Source organism: Ascaphus truei, chromosome 1, assembly GCF_040206685.1.
Source record: "Ascaphus truei isolate aAscTru1 chromosome 1, aAscTru1.hap1, whole genome shotgun sequence".
Classification (NCBI taxonomy): Eukaryota; Metazoa; Chordata; class Amphibia; order Anura; family Ascaphidae; genus Ascaphus; species Ascaphus truei.
The window spans coordinates 4,612,438-4,640,343 of record NC_134483.1 but is presented as its reverse complement, the minus strand read 5'-3'; the positions used below and the strand labels follow the sequence as shown (position 1 = coordinate 4,640,343).

General features: G+C 45.8%; 2 protein-coding genes across 3 annotated transcripts in view; one reads left to right on the top strand and one right to left on the bottom strand.

The window, feature by feature from the left end:
• LOC142469876 (uncharacterized) overlaps window positions 1-27,906 on the top strand; it is a 511,728-nt gene that overhangs the window by 302,758 nt on the left and 181,064 nt on the right. The window lies entirely within an intron of this gene.
• LOC142467900 (uncharacterized) overlaps window positions 1,035-27,906 on the bottom strand; it is a 38,226-nt gene continuing 11,354 nt past the window's right edge. For both annotated transcript variants that reach the window (XM_075573985.1, XM_075573903.1), the window contains 3 exons: window positions 18,437-18,654; window positions 18,140-18,253; window positions 1,035-5,499 (listed from right to left, as the gene is read on the bottom strand). In XM_075573985.1, the coding sequence (XP_075430100.1) occupies window positions 4,082-5,499; window positions 18,140-18,253; window positions 18,437-18,575 (1,671 nt within the window). In that variant the 5' untranslated portion in view covers window positions 18,576-18,654 and the 3' untranslated portion in view covers window positions 1,035-4,081. The remainder of the gene's footprint in view (window positions 5,500-18,139; window positions 18,254-18,436; window positions 18,655-27,906) is intronic.

Here is a 27,906-nt window from a genome sequence, read left to right as displayed (position 1 = left end):
TGCCGGGAAACTTGAGTGGAGTTGGTTTACCAGATTTACTAGCATATTATTACGCTTCTCAAAATACACACTTGGTGCTCTGGCATTCGAGGAGCGGGAAATAGTCTTGTGAACATAGAGAGGGAAATTGTTTGGCCCTGACACCTTAACACAAAAATGTTGCACCCCAAGCAAGCCCCCTTGGACTTCACTCCCATCGATAGACCACTCGCTCAAACTATGGGACACCCTAACTATGGGACACCCCAATAAAATAAAGCACAATCTCACCAAGCATAACTCATCAATATCACCTCTCCTTGATTACACAGAGTTACAATATGGGTTAAACGAGAAAATATTTGCCTGGCCCCAGGTAGGCATTACTAAAATCCAGGACTTAACATCCTTTCATAGCCTGTTCCTGTTTGACACACTGAGGGAAAGAAATGCCAATTAACACACTTGGTAAACAGCTGGTGCGGTCGCCACTTCTGGGCTCCACCTATTTTGAGAGCCTGTGCACTAACAGGGCTTGTTGTGGTGGATTGATATCCTCAATTTACCAAATCATTATCGAACCCAGAGATTAAGAGTGGGTTCATGAATTGCTGGGAAAGGGATCTTGGAGAGTCTCTAGAGATTAAAGACTGGTTAGAGAATAAAACATATCGTACTGCTCCATTTATGTGACAACCAATGAAAAACGAAATTAAGATGTTACATAGATAGCATCTGACGCCGGATAGGCTTCTCAAAATGTATAACAATACCCCTCAAGAGTGCTTAAGGGCAAACAGGCAGATAGGCACCATGGTCCATATCTGTTTGGAGTGTTCTATAACCACCCCCTATGGTCCGACATATTCGCTCTTATAGATTATTTGCGGTCCTCCCTACGTGCAATGCAAGAGCTTTCACATCCAGCCCAAAAACTAACTGTCACGGTAGACCAGGTCTTATACACACATTAATACCGGGATTCTGCAATGAGCACACAAGATGAGTAAAATAAATGGTAATTTATTTCTTTTCAGACAAACACAAATCTTCACAATATACACTCAATAAAACACTTACTGGGATGGGGAAACAAAATCAATTGTCCTTGGAACAAAACAAAGTCTCTGGGCACCCCTGCAAGTGGATGCGCACAATGATCCGTTTAGCAGTTCCTGTCTAGGAGTACAACTTGCCACCCCTATATTTCCGCCAAAAGGTGAAAGTTCGTTCAGTCCTTACAGGGTTCGTTCAGGAACCTTTAGCTCTAACGAATTCCAGAAGAGGGGGGTGATCCTTGGTTACGATATTATTAACCCCTCACACGCTGGAACTTGGTCAAATCGTTGTTATATCAGATTAATCTCTCTGGGACTGGCCAGCAGGCATTTTTATAGGGTTGAGGGTCCTATTCCCAACATGCACAGCCAATCCCGCCCGTGAGAACATTTCTCCCACCTATCCCCGCCTTGCCAGTATTCTGTAGAAAGGGCAGAAATTGCGTCCCGGTTTGCATGGAGCAGGCGCTAACTTCACACCTAGGCTCCTTAGCATACCGGGACCCTCCCCTTACCTGGCGACTCTAAGTTTGGGGTTTGGACACAAAGTGTGAAGTACCCATACTTTACACCGGTATCTGGCACTTAAAATATCACGGCCATCCTAACACCTAGGATTGCTGAGGATTTTCAACTCTGGACTTCTCATAGACATTGAGGCGCCCACTTTGCAGGATGCCTTTGAAGTACTGAGTTGAGAAATCCCTCAGTTCATTCACCCTTAACATATTTGCATGCTACAGGATTTTTTTCCCCCTGGCTCACAGAAAAAGTTTTCCTGTCTTCGCATTTAAAACCAACAGTATAACACAGTTTATTATAAAGTATGTTCTGCTTATGCCACTACTATAAACTTTATATGTGTGTGTATGGGTTCTCTATTCCTAGCTGCACTCCAAAAATTAGAGTGCTAGCTCACTCCTATCACGAGTTAGCTTATTTAATTGAACGGGCTATTATGTGGTTTGCGGTTTAACCTACTTCTCACGTCAATTTACTTTCCCCCGTTCAAGTTAAGAAGCTAACAAGGTAACGGAAACATTTTGACAGAAACCACTTCAGCTAGACCGCAAACAACTTATTCAATTGACCTTTGCGGTTGAGAGGTCTAGCGCTTAGAAAGTTATCCCTATACTTTCAAAGCGGCCACCCATACTTAGCCACGCTTCTTCAATCAGCGCTTGGTTTAGCGCTAGCAGCTCCCCCTTGTGTCGCAAGACCAATTGGCACAGTTCACATAGAGTTCTATTACTGCAGCTAGGGATTGAGCTGCAAAATGGGGATAATAAAGATGGTGTAGGGGAAAACATATCAGTGTGGTGCACATACAGTTAACCCCTTCAGTCCCAATGCGATTTAGGGTTAATCAGCCGGGTATAATGCCTTTATTAATGGCCTGATTAACCCCCTATCGCCACACTAACCTCTGACATAATTCTAGTAGCCAGTTGTAGTATTGCAGCCAAATGGAAACAAATCGAGCCCCAGGTGCTGTATGGGATATATAATATAACATAGATGGGAAGTGATGGCTATGGAGACTGACCAGCTAACTGTTAGACAGATGTGACAAATTCTCAAAAACCTCGGTCCCTTGGTTAGAGGCACAGGGTAGACCATACAGAGGTAGTGAAGAAATCTTCCTCTAAAAGGAGATCAGAAGCACCAGAACCAAGTTAGCACAGACAGGGTAGACAGAGGTCCACGAACCATGTCCTCAACATCACTTTATGGTTTGGGAATTTGATCCCTGATTATACTTAATGAAGTTGATCAAAATCTGAAACCATGGAAGGAGCACCCCCAGCACAATCTCTAGTCCAAGTCTCCAATCATATACACACACTTTCCTTTCCCTCCACACTTGGCAATAACAGGCAAACAACATAAACACTGTAAACAGTAGAATAGACCTCATATTTAGAATCAAAAGAATTTAAACATTGGTCGGCAGTGAGAAATTATGATGTCGATAGATTGGCAGTGTGAAATCATGTCGCTCCATACCTGTCAGGTAAAAAGTCTCTGTGTAAGGAAAGATACCTCCTGTACACCTATGAAATGCACTTAACATACACTGAGTATTGTAAACATTAGGGGAGGAGTAATAAGGGGATAGGCTGATTCAGTTGCTTTACGAATTGTAAAGAGTCACTACCCCATTCATACTTTTATAATTTAACAATGGATGATAATTATTACATGCTACATTTTTTTAAACGGAATTCCTCTTCACAACAGTGGAAGGAAAGACTAGGCAGGATAAAGCTGGGTCTTATTTAGACTTTGAATGAAACTTTTATTAGGATAGTTCTTTGATATTCGGTCTGATCTCATGGAAGGTCCTGCACCCGAATCTTTAGATTGAAGAAATGTTTTGACATCCACCACAAAGAATTTAGGATATTATTTTTCTTGTTCTCCAGAACATTAATTAACAGGGTTCCATATGAAGAATGTCAAACCTATTTTATGAATATTATCTCTACATTTCACGAAAGTCTTTTTCTTACAGTAGTCCCTGTGCTGTAACCGTTGAAGAGGGCAATCTTATTTTTTTGTGTAGAGATTCTACCTTTCTTGCTGACTGCATTATACATTCCTTATATTTGTATCTCAAGAGTTGAATTAGTATATGTATTGGTCTATCTAATTCCTGCCTTTGATTTAGGACCCAGAGGGCTGTGCATTCTTTCCAATTCCCTCTCACGTGGGATGGGTGGAAGGGATGAGATTACCAGCAGGAGGATTCCTTGAAGCTGTAGCATATAAAAGTCATGGAGTCTTTGACAGATCCACCCAACATTCTCTCTCTGCAAGACCGCCCCTAAATCTAACTCTCTGACAGACGCACCCATAATCCTATCTGACAGACTCACCCCATCTAATCTTCAGACAGACTCGCCCCCACTCAGCTCTCTGCAGCCAGCAGATAGGAATACCATGGTAAAAATAATGGTAAGTATTAAGTTTCCGACCATTTTTATTACTGCGATATTGCCATGCTACTGGAATATTGCCCAACCATACTCTAAACAAACAAATTATTTTTCACCTGTATGAATCCTGCTATGCGTGCGAAGACTACTCTTTTGTGAAAAGCCTTTCCCACACTCTGTACATGTGAAAGGTTTCTCCCCTGTGTGAATCCACTCATGCCCAAAGAGGTGGTTTTGAGTACTGAATTTTTTCCCACACTCCCTACACGTGAAAGGTTTCTCCCCTGTGTGAATGCGCTGGTGTGTGAGGAGGGTACTCTTACGAGCAAAAGTTGTCCCACATTCTGCACACGTGAAAGGCTTCTCCCCTGTATGAATCATCTGGTGTTTGAGGAGGATGTTCTTCTGTCTAAAGCTTTTTCCACACTCTGTACATGTGAAAGGTTTCTCCCCTGTATGAGACTTCTCATGTTCGAGGAGGTGGTACTGAGTTCTATATTGTTTCCCACACTTTGTACATGTGAAAGGTTTCTCTCCTGTATGAATCCTCTGGTGTGTGATGAGGTTATTCTTACAAGAAAATGTTTTTCCACACTCTGTACATGGGAAAGGTTTTTCCCCTGTATGAATCCTCTCGTGTCTGAGAAGGTGGTTCTTTTCACGGAATTGTTTCCCACACTCTGTACATGTGAAAGGTTTCTCCCCTGTATGAACCATCTGGTGTTTCGAGAGGTTATTATTACAAGCAAATGTTTTCCTACACACTGTACATGTGAAAGGTTTTTCTCCTGTGTGAATCCTCACGTGTTCGCGAAGGTGGCTCCGAGTACTGAATTGTTTCCTGCACTCTGTACATGTGAAAGGTTTCACCCCTGTGTGAGTCCTCTGGTGTTTGAGGATGTTATTCTTACAAGAAAATGTTTTTCCACACTCTGTACATATGAACGGTTTCTCCCCTGTGTGAATTCTCTCATGTTGGAGGAGGCTGCTGTTCCGTAAAAACGTTTTCCCACAATGTGTACAGGTAAAAGTCTTCTCCAATGTATGAATAACCCGATGTGTGAGGAGGCTGTGCTTAGTACTGAATGGTTTCCCACACTCTGTACAATCAAAAAGTTTCTCCTCTGTGTGAATCCTCTGGTGTGAAAGGAGTTTCCTCTTCAGTGAAAAACTTTCCCCACAGTTTATGCAGGTAAAGGGTTGCTCACTAGTGTGGACACACAGGTGTGGGAGCAGGTCCTTATCAAGTGAGAAACTTTTCCCACACTTACAACAGTCAAAAAGCTGAGCATCGCGGCTATTTCTTGAAGCTCTCTGATATCTTTTGCTTGACCCATACTTTAAGTCAGTCTGTGCTGTGTGCTGTATAAGGCATGTAAATTCACCATTATGTGGCACTGGTTCCTTGCCCGTGTCCAACATGTGGCAGGAATCGTTATTTTTTGGCACTTCTGGGCTGCGAGGCGTTAATGAGCGTCTTGACATATCAGAGCTCCAGTTCTGCTCCCCATTCAGGCAGTTTTCTAAGAGACGTAAACAAAAAAAGACAAAAAACTCAAATGTTTTCAATCTGTAAATCAAATTACTGAAAGCAAATTACTAATAAAAAATACTTTGCAAAACGTACTTTTCACTACTTAACAAAATGTCCTCAATATTCTATACACATGGCTTTACCATTGTGGCACCTGAATATCTAGTGGCTACCAAGACCTGAAATTTCTATCTGGCAGCTCAAACATTTTGATAGATACAAATTATATATTTATTACTGTATGGATTACCTAAATGTACAAATACGTCCTCCAAATCATTATTAACATTGACATTGTCCATGAGAAGTAAAGTTAAGGAACTCCTGATCTATCATCCTAGTGAGTTAATTATATCAACTGAACCAGAGAGAAATCTATAGTGCAAAGATAGGTAGGAGAAGATTACATGGACATATAAGATAGGCCGAATTGCTCCATTTTGTGTCACCTTTTTGTCAGTCAATAACACTACTATTCATCCAATGTCCCATGCACGCTGCTTAAGGCCTCGGGCATGGTCAGCACTTATGCGCTGACCCGTGCTCACGCTCGGCACTGAGCCCCTGCAGTCGCAATGAGAGCGGCTTTAGCAGGGGCTCGCTTACGCTTCCGCAAGCGTGCGGAAGCGTAAGTCTTACTAAAATTTTAAATTCACGCTCTCAAGGGAGCGCAGGGCCGGTCACGTGAGCGGTTCACCCAATGAGGGCGAACTAGCTCCTTGACGTCACAGCCCCCCCCCCCGACACGCCCCCCGGACAGCGCGCGCTTTCCCTCAGCGCGCCTCCGCACGGGAGAAGGCACCCTGGACGCAGCCTTAGTTAAACATTTGACTCCTCCCTTTCCTTCGCTCACATTCAGGCTGTTGCTAAATATTGCCGATTTTCTCTCAACAACCACCCTTTTTAAAATGACATCCATGTCCCACATCACTCATGATTTCAGTGTACATTAATATTTTTTAAGTCATACCAGTCACATTTTTTATACTTTTTCGTTTCCCCCTAATGCCTACCTGTCGATTTTTGTACATGTTTTACCATTTATGGATTGTTGTTTATATTAATATATACCATACCTCATGGCCATGTTGTGAATGCTATCTAATTTATGTAACCCCCTTTTCTTTGTGTCCTTTCCCCCCTCTTATCCATTTTACTCTCCTTCCGTCAAGGCCACTAAATTAACCCCCTCCCCTCTTTCGCCCACCTTCGCCTATCCAAGTTTTCCTCTCTCTCTTTCCTTCTCTATCCCTCTCTTCATTTTTTAAATACTGCGTCTTTCTTCCTCTTCTCCATTTTTCCCTCCCCGCCATCTTTTTGCTTATTATTCTTTTACATTATTTATTCATGTAAGATTGTACCCATGTACCATTATGTATTTCATATTGTTTTGAGTACTATATATGCTGCTCTTATTGATTATTCTCATACCCATGTACACTATATATACCAATTAAGGGTTCTAAATAGATGGCATGTACTTATAGCAGTACTTCATGTGTCAATAGAGTTGGATACAGAATCTGTGAGATCTGAAGATTGTAAAGATTAGATAGCCAATCACTGTACATTATATCCTGCATCAACTCATTTCAATTTAAGATATTTACCATTTCAATTAAAATTGAGGGTATATATAAATAGGGTATGAGAGCAACCAAGTGCCGCCTGACAAAGCACTGTAAAGTGTGAAACGCGTTGTGGTAGCAGCTCCCTTTCCTGTATCCCGTGTGTTTGCACATTGAGAGTTCCATGATTGTAGAAGCAGTGAGCGAGTGAGACGTGCACGGACGAAGTGCATGTGGGACCTTTGAACCCGGAAGTAGCAATGAGTAGAAGCTGATCCCAGCTCTCAGGATTTACAGCTCTATACTCAACACCCATCCTGCTCCTGATCCCATCTGGACTCGTTATTTGGTAAAAAGGACACAGTCTATTTATATCTGCCGAACTGCAGCTACATTATATGCAAGTTTTTACTTGTTCTTATTTGCGCTGCACATTACATTTTCACCTACCTTTGGTGTGCTCTGTGTTCTCTCTTTACTTTTTCTCAACAACATTTCCACAATCTGCCCTTTCCTAAAACTCTCATGCATACCCTCATCTCCCATCTTTTGAAAAATTACCCTCTTTGGCCTTAACTTGTCCAAACTCTATAATTTATTACAAATGCTGCCGAGTTCTCACTCTCTTTTGGTCTCTCCCTGCCACTCTTCTCCTGGGATCCGTTCAGTGGCTCCCCATTAAACTGTACAATACTGAGAAGAATAGAGTAGAGACTTAAAAGGAGAATCTTTTATCCCCTCTTACATCTCAGCTCTAATCTCCTGCTATACTGTCATGGTAGACCAGGTCTTACCAACATATTAATACCGGGATTCTGGATTGAGCACACAAGGCGGGCAAAATAAATTGTAATTTATTTCCTTTTAAGACAAACACACAATATTCACAATTACATTGGAAAAAACACTTACTGGGATGGGGAAACAAAATAAAATGTCCACAGAACGAAACAAAGTCTCTGAGCACCCCTGCACGCATGCAAGTGGGTGCGCAATTTGAGTCTTGCGACAGTCCTTGGCTAGGGGCGCAACTTGCCACCCCTATATCTTCACCGAAGGGAAAGATTTCATAATGTCCTTACAGGATTCGTTCGGGAATCCTTAGCTCAAATGAATTCTGGAAGAGGGGTGCAAACTTCGTTACGATGTAGGTTAACCCCTCACACTCCAGAACCGCTGACGCTAAACCTTGGACGTTTCTTGGTTGATCTTAGGTGAATCTGATTAGGACTGGCAGGTATTTTTAAAAACTTCTCCTGCCCAATCGGTTAACAAGTGTAGCCAATCTGTGTCGTGGGAATTTCCTCCCTGGCCACTCACATACTTTTGCAAGGTGGATAACTCCTGGCCTCTCTGGCTTCAGAACAGTGACTGAGCATGTGCAACAAAATGTCATCTTCCCCCACTTGACACTCGCATAACTAGACATCTGTCAGGCCAAAATGTTCACCTCTCCTCCTCCCCAAGTAACACCTTACAATGTCTCCCCAGCCATGCTGGAGTCAACTCCACGTGATGCCTTAGAAGTCCGGAACTTAAATTATGACTCACCGTACTGGTGAATCCCAAATGTGTCTGCTAACAAAAGGTTTGACACCTCTATGTCCTTCATCCTGGACCTCGTGGAATATGTCATGCGCAGTTGCGCCTGAACTTTTCCAATCCATCCATACCTACTGAAGGCAGTAGGTCGCGGGAGCGGGAGGACAGGGAGGACAGAGGCTAGAAAGACCCAGACCGGAGTGGAGATAAAGGTAAGAGTATTTACTTTATTGCCTCTCCCCTTACTCCGGTCACTCTAGGGTCGTTCACAGCTTCCTCATACCCAGCCCACATGACGACATTGACACCGTCTGGTGCAATTGCTGTACAACTGAAGCGCAAGACAGGTTTTTCTCTTTGGACCTCTATGTCCTGGCCTTTGAAGCTGAGATGAGCAGCCCCCTATACTTTCTATGTAAATGGGGTTCATAGCCATGCTCAATGACATCCCTTCAAACATATCAAGCTTGGGGGATGTTTAAAGCCCATTCTCTTTTCCCTTATTCAATTTTTTTTTACCATAATTCATACATTTAACACATTATATGATTTCCCCCCTGAACCCCTAAACTGGACTCGGGGTACCTGGGCATTACTTGGGTCATGTCCCTTTTATCCTAGGGACCCTGTGTAAGATGTGGGTATTTATTAACCCCTTGTCCTCATTTTAATAAAACCAACCTCAGTCTTATACACATTCACAGGACTGAAGCCAGCAGTTGGCTACGGAGCCGACACTACACTTTACTCAAAATGTAACCCCTACAACTCTCTCCACCTTATCCCTGGTAAGAGAGTTACAGAACCCCTCACTGGGACCTGGGGTTCGGGCATATCCCGGGTCCTGGACTGTAACCCAGTTCCCTGCCCTGGTTTGTGCTGAAGCAGTGGGATTTGGCTGTGAGCTGCAAACTGCGTTCTAGGAGGGATTTTGTCCGGTGATCTGTGTTACTCATGTCCTCAGGATTCCGGAGTACATGTTCCGGGGTAACCTACAACAGTGGCCCCCGTCTGAAATATCGTCTCATCAAGGAAACATTTGCTTAGTCTGGATCCATGGCTTGTTCTTGCACTTCTGATGCACTTTCTTGCTCCCTCAAAATGTTTTATATTGCACTTGCACCTATTGTATTCTGTAACTCTTCCAATATTCCAGTTAGATTGTAAGCTCTGTATGTAGGGACTCTCGTGTCCCCACTGTTTTAGCTTCCTGTGTAACACAGCTGTGAAACTGTGTATTATCTCCTTGTACCGTATTGGTAATTCTGTAAACCATTGGTGGGACTCTACAGCTCTCTCGCCTGAAACCCTTTTTTCTCACCACCTCTGGAAATCCCTCACACTCAGTATACACCAAGCACCCCCTTCTTCCCCTTCCCACCCCACACCTTGAATGCAAACCTTAAAACTCACCTCTTAAATGATGTATTTCAATAGGTTGGAATCGTGGCCACTGTCCCACAGCCACTCCTACCATACATTGTGGCATAGCTGTTCCTTATACTGCACTAATTCCCTCACTTGCCGTTTCTCTAAGTCTCCCAACATACCACATAGATTGTAAGCTCTCTGGGTAAGTGATTTCCTTTCCTATTGTCTAATTTTGTTTGCTGCATGCATTGTATTATAATTCACTGTACTGTTTCATCTCTTTTGTAAAGCGCTGTGTACACTGTGGGCGCTACAAACTGTGGTGCCATTGCTGTCCTCTAAGGGCTGAATAGGGCAGCTGTAGGACTTTTGGCATTGCAGAGTTAATTCCTCAAAGATCAGCTGCTGACTAATGAAGCTAATCAGCCTGCTCTGAATAGTCAGGCAGTGCTTTAAAAGACTGAAAGCTGCCATACACTAGGAGACTGTTATTCCCCAGAGAATGGAGGAGACAGAGGTGCTCCCCAGCTAATGGAAACTGGTAAAGAGGCAAGTTTATCTGGGCTCGTGGGGCCGAGTTCCCCTAAGGTGGAAAGGACGACAAGACTGTCCTGAAGCAGGGACATCTTCTCCATAAGGACTAAGATAAGCAAAATCTTTATTATCATATGCAGAAGTAAAAACAATTGGGAGGAGCGCACAAACCAAATGGAGCAGGAAAGGACCCAGAATCAAAATAAGTAAAAGGGTACTTTAATGTGTCATGAGACCCATCCAACGCATTTCGAACGTCGCAGCGTTCTTTATCAAGGATAGTTACATGTACCAGGCCATGTTTTGGCTTGGGAACTAGCTTAGCTGGCCAAGCAGTTAGTGAGGACGAAAGCTACAGTATAGTTAGCTTTCCCTAATGGAAATAGGATTTGATTTTATTATTTGGTTTTTCTTAAAGGGACGGTGAGCCCGTTGTTTATTTAATCCCTGTAAATAAACCCCTGCTTAGAAGATAGTGTTTCCGGCCTTAATTTGGGACAAAATAGACTACAACATTGTGTGGGCATCACAATACATACAAATTACATTGACAGGGGTCACATTTTTTTTTAAATGGTGTGCTTCTTCAGGCTTAGAATAAGTATTTGAATATTTTTTGAAGAATTTCTTTTTTTTGTTTCATCCATCAATATTGTTACTGTGCTCAACTAGGGTCAAAAGTTTAAGAAAAAGCCAGAACCTAGACCAGGAAGGGGTTATTTCAAACAGAACACAGGAAACGATGCTGCTCAATTTTGTGTGTGGAACATCCCTGACATGTGCTGCAGATCTCAGTCTGCAGTTCCCCTGCTCGTCCAATGGAAATGCTGTGCTCCTGTCTTGACTTTGGATCCGCTCTGCAGGTTCTTCTGCCCGGACTATGGATCCTCTCTACACCTGTCCCCTGCCTTTATAAACCTCCCGTAACCGTCCCTTCCTTTGCCTTTGTATATGGACCTTCACTCGAGTCCTGAGTCTTGTTCCTAAGTTCGACCCCAGTTCGATGTCTGCCCATGACTTCTGCTTGTGACCCCAATGACACCACTTCGTTGCCTGCCATTGAACCCTGCACTGTTTACGCCTTTGCTTATTGCCTCGCTGTTCTGGTCACTGGGATCCCCTCTTGTGTTAAAGCCGCCCGTGTGACAGAGGGAAAACTAGCAGAGGACAGGCTCTTCTGCTTTATTAAGATCTGCCGGGACGGAGCTCAGAGACTGGGATCAGGTGGCAGATTTCTGGTAATTCTACATTATTATCTCTGTTAAAATTTATGCAATTTGAATGTTTGTTCATACAGATGAGGTTCCTTAGTAAACATGATTATTTTGATAAATGTTCCCTAGGTAGAATATATTATCATACAAATAAATCGTACTATATGTTAATATTTTAGTTTCAAATCTTTTGAATTGTCGATTATGAATGATGTCTATCTAATTATCAACATTGTAGTGTTCATGCCCCTCTCTGGGATTCCTTTCCAAATTCAATAGTACGTTGTCATATGACATGGGTTTTGGAATGGTAATTATTATATTTTCTTACACACACACACACACACACACACACACACACACACACACACACACACACACACACACACACACACACACACACACACTTATAAATTACAATGTAGCTATAGTTAAAACATCATAATTGATAAAATCTCTATATACATTCCTCAATAGGTTGTCTTTTCTCATGTCACGTACGACCCTCTGCTAGCACGCGACCTGCATACGGGACAAGGGTTAATACCGAGACGCTCGCAAGCACACCCACTCTTCACCCACTCAGGGGTCCCTCAAATGGGTTGTATCTCTCCTCAAGCCGCCCCAATATACCCCCGCCACGAACAGCACACAAGTGAGCACGTGACTTTAAAAATGCAACCAGGGTTAAAACACACGGCTTCTATAGCCAAACCACTTTTCTCCCCTGCAAGCAACCAGCGAGTTAGCATTAACCCCCTACTCAATTGCACATCATAACCGTCCGCTGCCACCACCTGAGTTTATGCAGATATGATAACAGATCTGAGACTAAAATATCCACCAGGGCCTCAGGTCCCTGTTTATTATAGGAAAAACTATGCACTTTAACACACAATCAGTTGTAGTAACATGTGCCCGAATTTAGCAAGTTATTCTCTCCAGCGTGTACAAAGTTCATTCAGAGCCCAAAGCATTACTTATTAAATGGTTTAATATATATAAAAATACAGTGCTTGAATTACAGAAAAGGTATTACAAAATAAACATACAATTACAATATAAGGCAGAACAGCTTCTTAAAATAAAAGGGGTAAAACAGAAACTCCTATACAGTACGTTACCACATGCTATGGATTTTTCCCAGAGAGGCACTGGTTCAGAAGATGAGGTCTGCCCTGCTTTCCAAGCATGCCCCTGGTCAGATCTGACGTTTTATAACCTGGCCCAGACTTAAGTACAATTCTTTCTTGGGGCACCTTCATGAGCCCACCCCTTCTACAAAATACCTTGAAGCTGTTCTCCCCCAACCCTGTCTGCAGACCTTGATTAATTCAATTGACACCTTGAGTGGGCCATCCACACGGACCCCCCTCCCCAAGTAAATCCCTTTGAAATTCAGAGCAGTTCAAAGAAACAGTTCTGACCTGTTTCAGACTCAGCATTTTGTATTTTTCTTAAAAGTGTAGCTCATTAACCCCTTAAGCACCAGAGCGATTAAAAATACCCAATATCTCATGACATTATCATGACATCTCACTTTCAAAAGTAGGTACATAAATCATACAGATACACTCTTTCTGTTGAACTGTCGGGTCCTCTACCCTTCAGCTAACGTGTTATATATAGTAAAGGCTAAATCTCTTACATTTTTTAGTTTATTTTTAATTTCTTTATCTGTGTTAACATACAGAGAATGTTCAGTCCGCGCTCTTGCTTCCTATAGATGTGGAAAAGTGATTCCTCTCTGTCCTCTTGGAGCTCCTGTAGTTCGAGGTGTCTTCCCCCACCTCAAAGATGGATCCCGGCGGAGAACTCCATCGGCAGAGCCAGGCAACCAAGAAAAAGAAAACACAGGAGCGCACCAAGGTGAGAGTGGTATAGTGTATTACAAAAAATAGATAAGTAAACACTTACATATAATAAAACTTTAATTAGTCCCGATCTAAGCGATATCCTCTTCTGTAAGGCACCACTTGAGAGGGTATACAGGGGCGATGTCAAATTTCCTCCAGATGGCAGTCCCGCGCGCTAGGGCTGGCTCTGTAGCACTGGCTGCAATCTAGCGTCCACGAGTGTGAGCGTGGTAAGAGGCGAAGTGCGCATGCGTGGGAAAGAAGCCCTCTACAGCTGTCTATGTATGCCTGTCCGTTTGGATAATCGCGACCGGAACAGATACACTTTTGTGTATACCATCTACACTACCGACACACTTAATCCGAGCAGGGCTAGTTCTGCAAGCCGGGGGATGCCCCGGCTTGCTAGCCCCACTCCCTCGGCGTGCCGCGCGTCACCGATGCGCGGTCACGCGTCATCGGGTGCCAGCGCCCCCTGCACGCGCGTCCAGGGCTCCCCGAGGGAGCCCTGGTGTCCCGCGATGTGGGGGACGGCGGCAGGGGGTTCCGGGGGACCCGGCGGACCCGGCAGCGGGAGGGAGAGCGCCCCGATCGGAGGGCGCTCTTCCGCTGCTTCGGCGCGCGCCCGGCACCCTCCGGCGCGCGCCAGGCTACTGCTGCGGCCGAGAACGGGCAAATGCTCGAATAAACTCGGCCGCAGCAGTACCAAGGGGAGTGGGAGCTGGTTACACAATTCGCGAGGCGTTTGGTATACCAAGTATACTTCATCAGGCGAACGCACGGGACTGCCATCTGGAGGAAATTTGACATGGCCCCTGTATACCCTCTCAAGTGGTGCCTTACAGAAGAGGATATCGCCTAGATCTGGACTAATTAAAGTTTTATTATATGTAAGTGTTTACTTATCTATTTTTTGTAATACACTATACCACTCTTACCTTGGTGCGCTCCTGTGTTTTCTTTTTCTCTGTGTTAACATAGTTTTTGTTTTTAAAAGTTTTGTTTGTAACTTTACTTATTCATTTCACTTTTACTTGTTCATTTGTCAATTACGTTTGTAAATAAAGTTTTTTTTTTTTTGCTCTGCATATCGATTCAAGCGCGCCGACGCCACACACCGCGCAAAAAGTAAATAAAAAAATTAAAATAAAATAAAGGGAACAGGCTTGATAAAGAGGTTAGTACCTCGAAACGGTCCTGGCCCCCCTATCATACCCTCCTCCTTATAGTGTTTTTCCCCCCTTGTGTTTTGTGTGTTGTCACCTTGTCTCCCTTTTCCCACTCCCCTTCCCTGAGACTTGGCTTCCAATGTGATGTGCAACTCCAAGTTATTTTTCCTTGTGTTTACATTAAACTCATTGTATATTTTGGACATACTCCTGTAGTAGAGCTTTTTTCTTTCCAGACAGTGAGTGCTAGGACACCTTTGTATTTTATTACAAGTGCCATGCGCTACCTCAGGGAGACAGTCAGAGATCAGGGAGGTTAATGCATGGCTAAGAAAGTGGTGCAGGAAGGAGGGGTTTGGGGTTTTTAGAGCACTGGGACTCCTTTTCTGAGAGGTGCCACTATATTCTATGGACGGATTGCACCTTAATGAAGAGGGATCTTCTTTGGTAGGGGGGGGGGGAGAATGTTAAAAAGGATGGAGAAGATTTTAAACTAGGATGGAGAGGGGTGAGGGGGGACAAGAAACAGATAAACTAAAGAGAATAGATGGGAAAATAGCAAGGGGTCATGGAGGTGTAATGCTAATCTCATTGCCCCCATTCTAACGAAAGCAAACAGGTTTTTGGGTGATGCTAAAGACAATTACATGACCCAAATTATCAAGGAACCAACCAGGAGAGGGGCAATTCTGGATTTGATAATATAAAACAATGCAGAAGTAATAACAAATATATAAGTCTGGGGACATTTGGGAAACAGTGATCATAACATGGTCTCATTTGAAATAAATGAGCAAAAAACATATTATATATGTTCTACAAAGATTTAGAGTTTAGAAAGGCAGATTTGAATAAACTGAGGAATAACATAAAAGTAATACACTGGGATGATGTTTTTGCAGGAAAAATGTAGAAGATAAATGGACAGTCTTTAAAACATTGTTAGAAAAGCACACTTATCAGTGTATACCCTTGGGTAATAAGTATAAAAGAAATAAGTCAAAACCAATGTGGCTAAATAAACAGGTAGGGGAGGAAATGGACAAGAAGAGGAAGGCGTTTAGATTCTTTAAGTCAGAAGGGACAGAGACATCGTATCAGAATTATAAGGAATGTAACAAAAATGGCAAAAGGGCAATCAAATTAGCAAAAATGGATAATGAAAAAAGGATTGCAATAGAAAGTAAGAAAAACCCTAAAAAGTTCATTAAGTACCTTAATAACAAAAAAATGAGAAAAGAAAATATAGGACCCTTTCAGTGTGAGATGGGCAGGCAGATTATTGGAGATAAGGAAAAAGCAGAGGAATTAAACAAAATGTTTTGTCTCTGGGTTTACCAGGGAAGAATCAATTGCAATAGTAGATCAACCATAAAAATAATTATGCATGTGTTTTAATTTTTTTCACTGTGACCGTTCATACACAGGCCGACTATGTAGTGCTAATGTACCACAAGCGGTATCCTGCAATGTGTTACTGTGACCGGTCATATACACAGGCTGACTATGTAGTGCTAATGTACAACAAGCGGTATCCTGCAATGTGTCACTGTGACCGGTCATACACAGACTGACTATGTAGTGCTAATGTACAACAAGCGGTATCCTGCAATGTGTCACTGTGACCGGTCATACACAGACTGACTATGTAGTACTAACGTACAACAAGCGGTATCCTGCATTGGGTCACTGTGACCGGTCATACACAGGCTGACTATGTAGTGCTAATGTACAACAGGCAGTATCCTGCAATGTGTCACTGTGACCGGTCATACACAGGCTGACTATGTAGTGCTAATGTACAACAGGCGGAATCCTGCAATGCGTCACTGTGACCGGTCATACACAGGCTTACTATGTAGTACTAACGTACAACAAGCGGTATCCTGCATTGCTGGGTTAACCTATTTTTTAATTTTGATAATTTATCCTATTTTTATAAAATTACCATTGCTTGTCAATGAATGGCTTTATTGTTTCAATTTTATTTTTTAATTGTTAATTATGTACTGGAGTTTATTGTTTTTAACACATCTTCCGTTTTATTAAATGGCTGAATGTGCTATTATTTGGCTAAAAGCACTATTATTTTATATTATTTGCCACATTTGGGTGGGTGATGAAATCAACCAACACAATGGGACACCTCCACGGTGTACAAGTAATAAGTACCATCTAACACTCCTCTTAGGATCAGCAGACTGTAACAAAGCAAGAGATTCGGTCTGCACCTCCGCGGTTTCATTAAGGCAAAGTGCTGAAGTAGCATATATTGAGATTATAAAGAACATTTACAAACATTTAAGCCACATCAACCATTAGATTACATGAAGATACAAGCAAGATAAGGATCAGCAATGGGGTGTGACAGGGAGACACCGTGTCACCCAAAAACAACACAAAGAATTGCTCAGGGCATTATAAAAGGAAGAAAAGGAATCAAAATCAATGGTGAATACGGGAGTCCCTTAGGATTTGCAGATTACATTGTTGTTTTTGCTATTACAACACTTCCTCTTCTATGACAGGAAAAATTGTCACGGAAGTCAGGTCTGAGCGTTAGGAAGAAGGAGATGTGAGAATATGAGGAGGATACAGGGGGTGAGGCCTTCACAAATAGAATCCACCTTAATGGTGAAACAGTCAGCAAATTACAGGCATACCCCGCATTAACGTACGCAATGGGACCGGAGCATGTATGTAAAGTGAAAATGTACTTAAAGTGAAGCACTACCTTTTCCCCACTTATCGATGCATGTACTGTACTGCAATCGTCATATACGCGCATAACTGATGTAAATAACGCATTTGTAACAGGCGCTATAGTCTCCCCGCTTGCGCACAGCTTCGGTACAGGTAGGGAGCCGGTATTACTGTTCAGGACATGCTGACAGGCGCATGCGTGAGCTGCCGTTTGCCTATTGGGCGATATGTACTTACTCGCGAGTGTACTTAAAGTGAGTGTACTTAAAGCGGGGTATGCCTGTACTGCGGTAACATGGAGGAATAAAGCAGCCAACAGATGGGGTCTGAGTAGAGAGTCACATACAGAGAGGAGGCAGCGTGGGTTAGACTTGGGAGTGTTCATTAGTGAAGAAAAGTATCTTTGTTTACCCTGGAAGTGGGCAGACTTGGAACCAGGTAGATTACATGTGTAGTGGAGGATGTGAGAGAATGAGATTTCCTCTAGGGGCGTTCAAAAGAGCGAGTGCAGGAGCGAAGCCTGTGTGTATGGTAGTGTAGCCACGGTCTGGGGTTAGAAGGGTGAGAGTGGCGGGGAATAAGTGGGGTATGTGGGAGCATGAGAGGAAGATAGGGCAGAATTGTCGAGTCGTTAGCTTAATGAAATGCACAAAAGCATGTACTGGTACTCACCAGCGACAGCAAATGTATCGATTACTCTCTTTATTGGGGTCAGATGATCCTCAGTATTCGGTTCTTCTTTCTGTGACTTAGTCTCTAACTTCTCCTGTACAATCACTGCAAAACCTGCCAACAAGTAAAGGAAATGCATCATGTAAAGCTGGGCGTGAGGACTTACCTGCTGTTCTTACCTGGTTCTATGAAAACACAAGATTAATTTGTTTGGGTGTTTGACTCACATAATTGTAAAATAATCAGATATTCTCTCCTTTCAGAATTGAGAGCCACCAAAATATCTACTAAACTCACTTAACAAGCGTGGTTTCATGCTGGTAGTGGACAGTGCCCCTTTGTCCATGCTGGTAGCGGGCAGTGCCCCTTTGTCCATGCTGGTAGCGGGCAGTGCCCCTCTGTCCATGCTGGTAGCGGGCAGTGCCCCTCTGTCCATGCTGGTAGCGGGCAGTGCCCCTCTGGAGGTGCTGAGATAGGAGGTTCCTTGATTTAAATTTGTTAGGTGACAGCTGTGCCTGTATAAAAGAGAAGAAGAAATGTAATTAGTATGATCTGTTTTCTTGGACAAATATACAGCATTTAGTATAAGCTTTCAAACCTAATATTATTAACATAAAACAGCTCCAAAGGAGTCAGAGGAGACAGGGGCGCCAAAATAAACATATGTCCATCCTCAAACAGGAACTTCATTTCAATCACTGCAAATTACATTAATGGTTCAGATTAAGGTTATATCATAAAACCAGGGGTGGACAAAAAATTTAACATTTTAAAGGCTGTCACGGGAGACATTAATGTAATGAATGTATTAAAGTATACTTTAATAATGTAATGTGCTTTTTACATTCGGAACCCGATGTCCAAACAGGCTGCCCGAGCTAACCCATAGGCGCCGGTAAGTCTGCTGAACATCAGAGTTCAAAGCAGTCAGAGGATGCCCAGAGGTGTGAACAGCATTTGGGCATCGGAGAAAGACACAGTACCAGGTCTGGAGAACAATGGCAGTCCTCCGGGATGCCACTTGTTCTGCCAGACCTGGTGGAGCCTGCCCAGCGGGTGGCATTGAGATAGCCAGGGACGGAGGTGGCAGGGAGAGAGGTGGCAGGCTTGCGCATGTCCCTTGGCTATTTTAGATTTGCAGCTGACCAGATTTTTCTAGCCGGCTTGGCTCTGATTGGCTGCTGGGAAAGGTCCCACGCGCTGATTTGCTGCTGAGTTTTGTGAATGAAACTCAGAATACTATAAGAATCTGTGAGCCAATCCGATTGTAGTTCTCCAGTAGTAAGAGCGCGGGCTTTTCAAAGTTGCTTCTACGCGAATAGGCTTCGATTTCAAGCCTGAAAAGCCTGCCCGCCAGAGACCAAGTCCAGCTTTCTGCTGCCAAGTTCTGAAAATTGAACGTAGCGGACGCGGCTGGGATTTTATGCCGATTTACGTTTCGGAGGATTTGGAGTAACTCGTGGTCAGGTGGGACCAAGTTCTGAAAGTTGCGGTGGCGTGTGGAACTTTATGCCGGTTTGAGTTCCAGGGGATTCTGGGCTAAGTCCCGTCCAGGGTAAAACTCATCTACGGAGTTCCCTGCACCTAGGAAAGTCTAGTTTTTGACCCCAGTCCAAAAGAAAGTGTGTCTTTTTGTCTGTATTTTGTGTATCATTGTAAGCGAATTTGTGCGAATAAACTTCAATTTATTTCATTACCTTGTTTTGCTCAATGAATGATACTGGTAAAAAAGGTGTCAATAACCTGGTCTCCCGTGGCAGATGTCCAACCTTTTTTTGAACAAATCTATTGTATCTGCCATCACAGTCTCCATGGGTAATGAATCCCACATTTTAACTGCCCTTACTGTAAAGAACCCTTTCCTTTGTTGCTGGTGAAATCACCTTTCCTCCAGCCTTAAGGGATGCCCCCGAGTCCTTTGTACTGCCCGTGGGATGAATAGTTCTTTTGAAATCTCCTTGTATTGTCCCTGAACATATTTGTATATAGTTATCATATCCCCTCTTAGACGCCTCTTTTCTAATGTAAATAAATCTAATTTAGCTAGCCTCTCCTCATAAGTTAGATTGTCCACCCCTTTATTAATTTGGTGGCTCTTCTCTGCATTCTCTCTAGTTCCATAATGTCTTTTCTTAGGATTGATGTCCAAAATTGTACTCCATATTCAAGGTGTGGTCTTACTAATGCTTTGTAAAGGGGCATCATTATGTTTACTTCCCTTCCATCCATTGCCCGTTTAATGCAAGATAAGATTGTGACAGGAGGGGGTAACCAGGCTCTCTAAAAAGGTTAAGCCCGCTTTGGTTACCCCTGCTCCGTGTATATGGAGAGTTAGCTCTTGGGCCCAGTAACATTGTACCATTCCAATGTACTGTCTGTAATAAAAGTATTTTTTGTGTTTTTCCCTTTCCGGGCACGCAATCAAGCCGGGATTGCTGGGGTCTGAGTTTCAAGGGGGTGGGGGGGGGGGGGGGGAGGGGGGGGTTGCGGAGGAACCGTTGGACAGAATGTGCCTAGGAGGTTGGGGTCCGGAGTTGTCGATTCCCCCATAAATGTACCCGGGAATAATGCCTGATTTTCGGTTACATGTAGGCACATTCTCCCAGCAATATCTCCCCTTGAAAACGCAAGCGCGACTCACTGCTAGGATTCCCTGCTTCAGCACAGCCTAGAAAGGAGAATGAGGCACAGGGATAAATATGTATTCCTGTAGCTGAGGGAACCCCTAGACTAAGGGGGGTACCCTAGCCAGTGCCAAGGTGTCCCACAACCAGTACAGAGTTTGTGGGTGCCCCAACCGTATATAAAGTTGAGGGGGGACTCAGAGTCCAAAAGGAGTCCAAGGGAAAGTATGTGGGGAATAAGGCTGACAGAAAAGGAAAAATATTGTACTTTTATTTCTGTCTCCTAAGACTCAGAAGTGTATTAAAATATAATTTAATAATGTAATGTGCTTTAAACATTCATAACCCGATGTCCAAACAGGCTGCCCGAGCTAACCCATAGGCGCCGGTAAGTCTGCTGGACATCGGAGTTCTGAGCAGCCAGAGGAAGCCCAGAGGTGAGAACAGCATTTGGTCAGCGGGGAAAGGTGCAGTACCAGGTCCGGAGATCAATGGCCGTCCCCCGGGATACCGCTTGTTCTGCCAGACCTGGTGGACCCTGCCCAGCGGGTGGCACTGAGATAGCCAGGGAGAGAGGCGGCAGGGAGAGAGGCGGCAGGGAGAGAGGTGGCAGGGAGAGAGGTGGCAGGGAGAGAGGCGGCAGGCTTGAGCATGTCCCTTGGCTATTTCGTATATCCCGCTTGTGACGGTAGGGGAAATATGGCTGCTGTTTATAAAGGTTAAGTCTGCCACTGTGACGATAGTGAGGGTTTGGCCCGGGATTAACGGGGTTACTCCCCAAGGGCCCCCCTCTACCCTCGCCAGGGAGACAAGGGGTTAACTGGGCTGAGGCCCAGAACTATGACTTAACCCTTGTTAAATAACATGAAAATGCTTATTCCCCTGTGTAAATGATGTTGTTGCTGGATCAGGGTCTGCATAACCCACCCACTGGGACTTAAGGGGTTAATCTTATATGCAGTGCTGAATAAACTGTTACCTGAAAACTGGTAATTTGGTAACTGAGTAAGCCAGGACCCTGAGCCTTGGGGTACAGCCTCCGGGTCACCCCCCAAGTACACACATATTAAAAATATAACTTTGTCATAAGAGGGACATATATTTTTGATAAAGTGACTTTTTGCAGTTTTTGAAATACACAGGCAGAATGCTAATAATGGTGTGCTAATGTACAGGCAGAATGCCTGTCTTTGTAATGCGTAAGGAGCCAAATGGTGCCTCATATGAGTATTCACTGGAAGTGTATATCAACAGAGAGGTGTGATACATCGCCCTGATCAATAGGTAACTGACCTAATTGGTTATGCGAAAAGCAAAAGCCCACTTCAAAAGGTTTTATTGACGTGGCCAGTAGGATGCTAAATAGGATATCCTGCTAGATTTGAGCCTGGCTTCCCAGGGGAATTGTTTATGCGGGAAGCAGGCAAAAGGAAGGGAAGGGTTTGTTATTCACACCTTCCAGCAAAAGGTATTCCCCAACAGGATATCAAAAGTGAGTAACTTTATTAAATATAAGGATACTATGAGATGTCCTTGGCTGAACCGGCTAAGAATTACATAAGTGTATTGGCGAGAGTAAGCCGATCTTGGGAAGTCTAAACATTGAATATGTAACTGCTGCTAAATGCCAGATATTAATATCTCTATTAATGTTCATATTACAATGTAATTTTTGGTCTTCCTACGAGCGTCAGGTGTCCCAGAATGCAGTAATATCTCACCTGACTGTATGTATTACGGAGCGGAAGTTATGCAATGATTTGCAGTAAATATGAACTTTTGGTTAAGTCTGAGACCCCCCAGAGTTCTACTGCAGATGTGCCAGCTAGCCGGGGGGCCTGTCCTAAAATGTGTTCCCCCACCAAAGATTGGCTGGAGATAATTGCAAACCAATCCCAGGGTCTTAATGTTACAGATAGAGGGACAAAGGGTTTATAACCTGCTGTTTCCCATCTATCCTTTGTCTTCGTTTGCTGAATGATTTCCTGATTGCTGGATGAAACTGCCAGTTCAGATGGGACTGTTTTCATTATTTTCATCTTTTACGTAAGTGTCTATATTTTGCCTGTTATTGTATAATCTGTTGTGTTCACCTTTATCAAGGAATAAAATCACTTTATTATATCTTAAGTCTCGTCCCAGTTCAAACCCAGGTATATATATATTTATATATATAGTTTTTTGGTGTAAATTACAGCCTGTCGCAAGCTACCGTGACAGGCTTGTAATTAACTGGTGGCAGCGGCGGGATTGAACTGGACCTGGATTACAGTATTCTGCGGGGTACTGTGATCCAGTGGGAACTTGATGGTAATTGCAAGTTCCTGGGACTAAAGATATTGAACACACAGTGTACAACATATAACACAAGATATGGCACCTCCTCACTGTTCCCCTACTTGTGAGAAGCATTTCCTCCAGAACCAAAGTGCCGGCCATCCGTCTGACTGGAGCCGGGCACTGAGACCGGAGGAGTGCATCAAGTCGGCGCGGGGACCAGCAGCCAGCAAGGCTGAGAGAGAGACAGCAATGGGTGAGCATGAAACCCGGCAGGCTGAGCAAAGATCCACAGCTGCAGCTGCTGTAACCATCACACCGCCCGGAGAGCAGGGAAGGGACCCAGCTCCGGGACGGCAGAGACTTGTGGAGGGGGCGGGTGGTCTTGGAAACCACGGCAGTCTTGCACCAGGAGAGGTATTGGCCGCTGCGGCGGCCAGTCCATTTTTCCCAGAATTGCTGGCCCTGTTGTTGGCGCAGGAAGAGATGTCCCAAGCAGAGCGGCTCGAGCAGCTGAAGCTGGCGATGATCCGACTCGCTTATCCCCTCCCAGAGCCCGGCGCTCCAGCAACTCCTCTCTGGACTTCATTGCCCCTTGCTGGGGTTAGTCCACCGGCGGCGGAGAAGCCCTGGAATGAGCCCGGCGCTCAGGCAACTCCGCTCTGGACTCCGTTGCCCCTTGCTGGGGTTAGTCCACTGGTGGCGGAGAAGCACCGGCAGTCGCTGCGGCACTGCCAACAAATGGGCCACAATAATGCCCAGTGCGCTGACCGTGCGCGGTCAGGCGAAGAAGCCCCTCAGGGCCAACACTCACGAGCTGCGGAAAAGATGACCCAGTTAGCGGCATCCTCTGATGGCTCCCGCCCAGCCAGGGCGACAACCCTCCGCGGGACGTCTCCTGGAGAACCTGGACGGGCTGCATCAGCAACAGCGGCGGAGAGCAGCGGCCATCCACCTGATCCCGGCGGAGAACCAGCGGCGGCGGCAGAGAAGACGCCGCCACTCCGGCATCCTGCCGGCGGCAGTTTTATTTGGGGGGAGGGACAGGGTTTGCGGGAGGGGGTTATTTTACCAAGTTTGCATGGAGCTGAGTTCCTCCACAAAGACCTGGGACCCTTGTCCTGCACCGTTTTACCTGTACCCAACCCGGGCGCTGTTGCGGCAGCGGCCCGGCGCTGCCCAGCCCAGATGGGGCCGGCGGCGGCCGCTCCAGTCCCCCTGCAATTGGGACCAACGAAGGCGGCGGTCTCTGCGGGGACCAGCAAGGTAAGCCAGACCAAGTCGCAGACTGACTCTGACTTATGTTTCCCTATGACTGTACCCTGTTGTTTCACTATAGGGGTGACTGGGGGGTGGCAGGAGATAGGGGTACCAGGGGACGGGAAGGAAGGGCAGCAAGTGAGCCAGCCAGATTTCCCCATTACCTTGGCGGAGCGGCAAGGGGACCCTCAGTTAAGAGTCCCACTGTTGCAGCCTTGCTATGGGCTGGAGGTATCCGGGGTTGTGGCAAAGTTAGACCACCCCCAGATCACCTGCCAGCCAGGAGCTAAGGTGGGTGCATCTGCACCAGCAACCCTGAGCTCACCTCCGGTAATGGGGGCACAGCTTCAGGGAGAGGGGCTCGCCCCGTTAGCACCCAGCTCTAGGGTAGGATTGCCTGGGAGAGGGTTGGGTGGGCCAGTGGGAACCGGGGAGGGAAGGCAGCAAGTGAGCCAGCCAGATTTCCCCATTACCTTGGCGGAGCGGCAAGGGGACCCTCAGTTAAGATTCCCACTGTTGCAGCCTTGCTATGGGCTGGAGGTGTTCGGGGTTGTGGCAAAGTTAGACCACCCCCAGATCACCTGCCAGCCAGGAGCTAAGGTGGGTGCATCTGCACCAGCAACCCTGAGCTCATCCCCGGTAATGGGGGGACAGTGTCAGGGAGAGGGCCTCACTCAGGTGTCCCTAGGACCCAGGTTAGGATTAGTTAGGGAGAAGCGGAGTGAGGGGAGGCTGCAGGTAGGTAGCCAGCATCAGTTCTCAGGGGAGGGGAAGGAAGGGCAGCTTGTAGGGCCGCCAGGCTTCCCCATTACCTGGGCAGAGCTGCAAGGGGACTCTCAGTTAAGAGCCCCACTGTTGCAGCCTTGCTATGGGCTGGAGGTACCAGGGGTTGTGGCACAGTTAGACCACCCCCAGATTACCTGCCAGCCAGGAGCTAAGGTGGGTGCATCTGCACCCGCAACCCTGAGCTCACCTCCGGTAATGGGGGCACAGCTTCAGGGAGAGGGGCTAGCCCCGTTAGCACCCAGCTCTAGGGTAGGATCGCCTGGGAGAGGGTTGGGTGGGCCAGTGGGAACCGGGGAGGGAAGGCAGCAAGTGAGCCAGCCAGTTGTCCCCATTACCCTGGCAAAGCCTCAGGGGGTGTCTCAGATCAGCAACCCCCTGTTGCAGCCTAGCTATGGGCTGGGGGTATCATGGGCAGGGGCCAGTTTGCGCCACCCCAGAGATACCTGCCAGCCAAGAGCTGAGGCGGTTGCATCTGGAGAGATGCCCCTGGGCTCATCCCCGGTAATGGGGGGACAGTGTCAGGGAGAGGGCCTCACTCAGGTGTCCCTAGGGTCCAGGCTAGGATTAGCTAGGGAGAAGCGGAGTGAGGGGAGGCTGCAAGTAGGTAGCCCGCAGCAGATCTCAGTGAGAGAAGGAGGGCTAGTGGTAGCCAGGGAGGGAAAGCATCAGGTAGTGACGCTAGAGTTTCCCGTTACCCTGGCAGAGCCCCAGGGGGTTTCTCAGATCAGCAACCCCCTGTTGCAGCCTGGCTATGGGCTGGGGGTATCATGGGCAGTGGCCAGTTTTTGCCACCCCAGGGATACCTGCCAGCCAAGCGCTAAGGCGGTTGCATCTGGAGAGGTGCCCCTGAGCTCATCCCTGGTAAGGGGGAGACAAGGTCAGGGAGGTGGGTGCACTCAGGTAGTTCCAGGGTCTGGGGTAGGATTGCCCAGGGAGGAGAGGAGTGCAGGTGGGCTGCAGGGAGGTAAGCAGCAGGCTGAGGTGCTGGGCCTAGGGGAGGCTAGGCAGGGAGGCACCGTGGAGCAGGGGGAGATAGGAGGTCAGTGGGGTGTTAGGCAGCTGGCAGAAGCTAGGGATTGGCTAGGTAGGCAGAAAGTCCCTTGCTCTGACGGGCCAGGAGTGACCCCCCTGACAGATTCCCCAGGGTTCCCAAAGGAGGGGCTGTGGGTAGATAGGCAGCCAGGGAGGAGAGTCAGGAGTATGGCGAAGCAGCTACAGGGTGGCACAGAGCCAGGGCAGGTAGGGACCCTACAGAATAGTGACATAGCCCTTTCCCAGACTTGGTTGACAGGGAAGCGACGGTCTGTGCTGGATAGCTGGTCTCCTGCAGATGCAGAGACATGCCAGTCTCTGGGCAGTGTGCAGCCTGGACTGCACAGGAGCCCCTTTCACCATGGACTTGGTTCCCAAGGCACTGGGTGGGGGGCAGAGGGAGGCCAAGGAGAATGCCCGGCGTTGCAGGATCTGGACTTTACCATCCACGGTGTACTGGTCAATGCCGGAGGACAATTTTGCCAGGCCAATCCCTCAGGACGTATTGAGGGCGTCAAGGGCGCCAGTGGTACCCCAGTGCCTGGGGGAGGCGACTGGGGCACCAGGGCCCCATTGAGCCGGGGAGGTGTGACGATAGTGAGGGTTTGGCCCGGGATTAACGGGGTTACTCCCCAAGGGCCCCCCTCTACCCTCGCCAGGGAGACAAGGGGTTAACTGGGCTGAGGCCCAGAACTATGACTTAACCCTTGTTAAATAACATGAAAATGCTTATTCCCCTGTGTAAATGATGTTGTTGCTGGATCAGGGTCTGCATAACCCACCCACTGGGACTTAAGGGGTTAATCTTATATGCAGTGCTGAATAAACTGTTACCTGAAAACTGGTAATTTGGTAACTGAGTAAGCCAGGACCCTGAGCCTTGGGGTACAGCCTCCGGGTCACCCCCCAAGTACACACATATTACAAATATAACTTTGTCATAAGAGGGACATATATTTTTGATAAAGTGACTTTTTGCAGTTTTTGAAATACACAGGCAGAATGCTAATAATGGTGTGCTAATGTACAGGCAGAATGCCTGTCTTTGTAATGCGTAAGGAGCCAAATGGTGCCTCATATGAGTATTCACTGGAAGTGTATATCAACAGAGAGGTGTGATACATCGCCCTGATCAATAGGTAACTGACCTAATTGGTTATGCGAAAAGCAAAAGCCCACTTCAAAAGGTTTTATTGACGTGGCCAGTAGGATGCTAAATAGGATATCCTGCTAGATTTGAGCCTGGCTTCCCAGGGGAATTGTTTATGCGGGAAGCAGGCAAAAGGAAGGGAAGGGTTTGTTATTCACACCTTCCAGCAAAAGGTATTCCCCAACAGGATATCAAAAGTGAGTAACTTTATTAAATATAAGGATACTATGAGATGTCCTTGGCTGAACCGGCTAAGAATTACATAAGTGTATTGGCGAGAGTAAGCCGATCTTGGGAAGTCTAAACATTGAATATGTAACTGCTGCTAAATGCCAGATATTAATATCTCTATTAATGTTCATATTACAATGTAATTTTTGGTCTTCCTACGAGCGTCAGGTGTCCCAGAATGCAGTAATATATCTCACCTGACTGTATGTATTACGGAGCGGAAGTTATGCAATGATTTGCAGTAAATATGAACTTTTGGTTAAGTCTGAGACCCCCCAGAGTTCTACTGCAGATGTGCCAGCTAGCCGGGGGGCCTGTCCTAAAATGTGTTCCCCCACCAAAGATTGGCTGGAGATAATTGCAAACCAATCCCAGGGTCTTAATGTTACAGATAGAGGGACAAAGGG